Source organism: Elaeis guineensis, chromosome 4 (genome assembly GCF_000442705.2).
Source record: "Elaeis guineensis isolate ETL-2024a chromosome 4, EG11, whole genome shotgun sequence".
In the NCBI taxonomy this organism is placed as follows: Eukaryota; Viridiplantae; Streptophyta; class Magnoliopsida; order Arecales; family Arecaceae; genus Elaeis; species Elaeis guineensis.
The window spans coordinates 36121595-36126340 of NC_025996.2; the positions used below are offsets into that span (position 1 = coordinate 36121595).

The 4746-nt window shown below is 37.7% G+C and overlaps 1 protein-coding gene across 1 annotated transcript; it reads right to left on the bottom strand.

The window, feature by feature from the left end:
• Positions 1–1172: 1172 nt before the first annotated feature.
• Positions 1173–2944, bottom strand: LOC105033803 (UDP-glycosyltransferase 86A1). The gene is made up of 2 exons (XM_010908726.3): positions 2374–2944; positions 1173–2284 (listed from the first exon to the last, which is right to left on the bottom strand). The coding sequence occupies exons 1-2, from the start codon at positions 2891–2893 to the stop codon at positions 1395–1397; spliced, it is 1410 nt and encodes a 469-aa protein (XP_010907028.1). The 5' UTR covers positions 2894–2944; the 3' UTR covers positions 1173–1394.
• Between the last annotated feature and the right edge of the window lie 1802 nt (positions 2945–4746).

Sequence of the window (4746 nt, forward strand, 5' to 3'; positions counted from 1 at the left end):
TTATAGTAAAATTTTTCAATAATATGAAGAGTATAAGTACTTGTAAGTAAATCGATATTAAATACATTGCTCTTCATGAAAGAATAAAGGAGAACATATATAGTATTTGTGGAACAATTGGTATGGAGCCGATGATTTCAAATCCATTGACGAAAGAATTCACTTTCGAAATTTTCGAAAGTCATGTGGATTATATGGACTTATTAGTTTATTTTATGATTGATATGTATTAAATACTATATACAAAATTATTATATTAGATTTTTATAATAAAGTTCAGTTTATTTTATACTGATCAGCTATTTATCATGTGATATATATAAAGATAATCAAGAAATAGATATAAAGTTTCATCTAAAGTAAAACTCTACATAAAGAATTTGGTTATAAGATGTCAGTAGTATTGTGATACATGGAAGGTCATGTATTGATAGATAATATATTTACCGTTATGATTCACACTGATGATTATTTTTTAATTAAATATACAGTGTATATCCTACAGAGGAATTAAGTTTTTAAATATGACCATATCAATTTTCAATTTTTAGATCTAGATAAAATTTCATTAAATTTTTTTTTGAAATGCTTTAAATAATTAAAATGAAGATGCTGGTATTAGGTTGGCCCAAGTGGGAGAATGTTGGAGTTTTATCTAATTAAACTTATCTGGATGTGACCCACGCTAACATACATTGGGATTTATTTTACATATTTTAAATTGATCTAGACTTTAACTAAAGATAAACCTCTGATAAAGTGATAGGATATATTGGATAGTTTGATAAAATTGAACTCTATACAACAATTATGGATAACATTTATCTTCCAATTTTTATGATTGATTTAGATACTGTCGCGAGGTACGTTATAAAAGGATATCCCTTACGGACTTGATCCTTAATTTATCCGAGAGTTTGTAAGATCCTCTCCATCTGGTATACGCGAAGTTAGGATTGAAAAATCAAGATATTTCTCGATGATAGTGAGGAGCACATCCAACTTGGTTCTCTCGGTGTTGTAGGCTACAGGCAGTTTTCAGGCTGATTTACTACAGGTGTTGACAGACTGACTTGAGAGATTCTAGATAGCACTTCAATGGCTTCATTTTCATGTAATTAAGTTTTGTTGCTTCGTAAAGTTCTAATACATATATCTTCAAATATTTTCGCTCATGCATGAAAACGCCAATACTTCTCAGCTTTATAAGGATAGCTAAAACGACGAACATTGTTCATTTTTGTTAGAGAGCAGAATTCATCGGCCAATTGTCCTCCAGTACTCCTTATATATCCTTTAGTTACATAGATCAGCCGGATGAAGCAATTGAACTACAAACAAGAAAGATATCATTTTTCATTTCTAGGCACGCTTTTCTTCATTGGCCTTTTTTGTTACTGCCTGATTAGATCTTCAATAAATTGATCAAAATTCTTCGGTGACGAACCATCAGGAGAGAGTGCAGTCTCCAAGGCTTTCTTCAACTCCTTGATCTCTTTCCTCGCCTGGTCCCCTATTTCTCCTCCCATCAAGCTTTCAATCTTCTCGGACACTTCATTCCTGCTCACAATACCAAGCCCTCCAATTTCAGTACCGATCTTCCAATCTTGGACCACCAATTTCCGGTTTGTGAGCTGATCGCTTATCAGTGGAAAGCATAGTAATGGAACGGCACACCAAATGCTCTCAAGTACTGAATTCCACCCGCAATGCGTCAAGAAGCCTCCAATTGATGGGTGTGACAACACTTCTCTTTGGCAGCACCATGGGACGACGATCCCCCTCTCATCACACTCCTCTAAGAATTCTTTGGGCAACGGCTCAGGCTCATCGGTGCTCACGATGTCTCGCCGAATGGCCCATAGGAAGTTCGCCTTGCTGTCTAGAATCCCGTATGCTATCTCCTCCAGGTCTCTCTTGCTAACGTTGGCATAACTCCCAAAAGAGATATACAGGACGGAGCCTGCTGGCTTTGAATCGAGCCACTGAGAACAATCGGATTCGGTCCACAGAGTTGCAGCAACCGTGCTCCGGGTGAAATCCACAGGAAAGATCGGTCCCACAGCATAGAATGGCTTCTCCCTCTGCAACGCCGAGATGGTCTCCAGCTCGAGCTCTTCCGCCGTGTTGCAAAGCACGAAGTCTGCCCCCTTGGTCTCTTCCATTGCCTTGAAAAGCATTTGGCGCGGCATGGGCGGTATATCAAGTTGAAGGTACGACATGAGGTCGGTCGGCTCGATAGCTGGCACTCCGGGTATGTATGTTATGGTGTCTTTGCGATTCTCTATATGAAAGATAAATATATACGTAAAAAAATCTAAAAAATTTAATGATGGATGAAATGGCCATACCAAACAAGATGAAATGCGGTACCTTGACAAGCATGGTGACCATGTGCTATGAGGAGGTCCATGTGGTAGAAGAGAGTGAAGACGGTGGCGGGTTCGGTCCAGAATGAGACATAGGTGAGGCCGAGCTTCTTGGCCATGGTGGAGGGCCAGACGAAGAACGTGTCGGCGATGAGGCAGGTGACCGGGGGGCTCGTGAGCAAAAGCTTTTGCATGAGCGCCTCGACATGGGTGGAGAACAAGTAAAGGTAGGCATACCATAGTTGCTCGTCGTTCCGAGAGCGGTCGTAGGAGGTGGGGAGGCCATCACTGATGAGCTCGTAGCGGATGTCAAGTCCCGAGGCGCGGGCATCGGAGAAGATGTCATGGTTGATAGGGGAGTGATGAGCTTGGGAGATCTGGTAGTTGGTGGCTTCGGTGTTGACGAAAGTGATGGTGAAGCCCTTAGAAGCGAGCTTGATCGCGAGTTGTACAGCAGGGAAGATGTGGCCCTGGAAGGGCATGGGGATTAGGACGGCATGGGGCTTTCGGTCAGGATCTACCATTGTTTCTCTGGCTGTTGTTTCTGGAGAAAGAAAAGGAGGGATGCGCTTGTGTTCAACCGTAGCACTTGAAGATTTGGAATGTCTGGTGATTTTGTTCTTTTTTATTGGTAAAGGGAGGCAAAAGCCGCCCAGCATTTGTTAAGAAAAATAAAAAATTTACAAACGGAACAAATGAGTGGTAGATACGACAGAGTCAAGACGACAAGAAGAAAAGCAGCATGCTTAAAAGCTTTTAAAAAAAGTATTGAACATCCTCGTGACTTTGGACCAGTCTAATTTCATTATAATGTTAGACAAGATACTTAATTTCATTATAAACTTTATAAAAATTCACTTTATTGACATAGTGCTTAAAAAGTTTCAGCTCCAAATCCTAAAAGATATCAAAATCCTCCTTTAAAAAGCAATAAAAATATCCAAATCCTCTTGTCAATGGCGGTAAAAGATATTCAAATCCTCCTTCAAATAGTAATAAAAAATATCCAAATTCCCTTTTGAACAGCGGTAGAAGGTATTCAAACCCTCCTTTGAATAGCAATAAAAGATATTTATAAGAGATTGACTTGTTTTTTCCGACCAACCAAAATTTTTTAGTAGATACGAAAGTGATATGGATATTATCTGTCTGTATCCATTTTCATATCTGAATCAATTCAGATATAGATAGAAATTTAAGAATCCAGCTAATATCCATATCTATATCTGTTAAAAAAAATGGATATAGATATCGATAGATAACACTACAAGAAATTTGACTTTTAACGACGAAATTTTAGCGACGAAATTTATTTCGTCGCAAATAATTAAGCTTTTGCAATGAAATTTAAATTTTATCCCCAAAAATCAGGTATTTGCGACGAAAAAAATTACGTTGCAAAAAGTTATATTTTTTGCAACGAAATTTTTATTTTTGTTGCTAGAAGTTGATTTTTAGCGACGAACCTTTTTTTCGTTGCAAAAAATAATTTTTTTTGCGATGAAATATTTTTTTTCGTAGTAAAAAAATATTTTTTTGCGACAAAAAAAATTTTATCGCAAAAAAATTATATTTTTTACGACGAAATTGATATTTCGTTGCAAAAAATAAAGGCTTTTGCTATCAATTTTATTTATATTTAACGACGAAACTATTACGTCACTAAATTTTATTTTGTTGAAAAAATTTGAATATTTTACGACAAAAATTTAAATTTTGTTGCTAGAAATTGATCTTTAGCGACGAAATTTTTTTCATCACAAAAAAATATTTTTTTTGGTGACGGAAAAATTTTTCGTTGCTATTTTTTTTTTTGTGACAAAAATAATTACGTCGTAAAAAATTTGATTTTATGCGATGAAATATTTGTTTCGTTGCGAAAAACTTGATTTTACAACTATTTTTTATATTTGCGACGAAATTAAATTTTCGTTGCAAAAAATTAATCATTTGCGACGAAAAAATTTTTGTTGCAAAAAATATATTTTTTTACGATAAAATATTTATTTTTAGCAACGAATGTATTTCGTCGCTATATATTTTTTAATTAAAAAAAATGCTTTGAAATAGGGCCCTAATTGAAAATAAACCTGTTGATCTCCCCACACCGCCGCGATCGTCAAAATTTTCTTCCTCCCCGATCTCCGATGACAGTCCTCCCTCCTCGGTCGTCGGTCGTCCTTCTCGGTAAGTTCTCTCCCTCCCCGCCACCATCCTCTCTCTCTCTCCCTCCCGACCACCATTCTCTCTCTCTCTCTCCCTCTCCATCACCGTCGAGTCCTCCCTCCCCGCCACCGTCGCCGCTCGAGCCCGCCCCCCGTCACTGATCGAGCCCACCCCCCAGCGCGCCATCTCCCTCCCGCCTCGCCACCCTCTC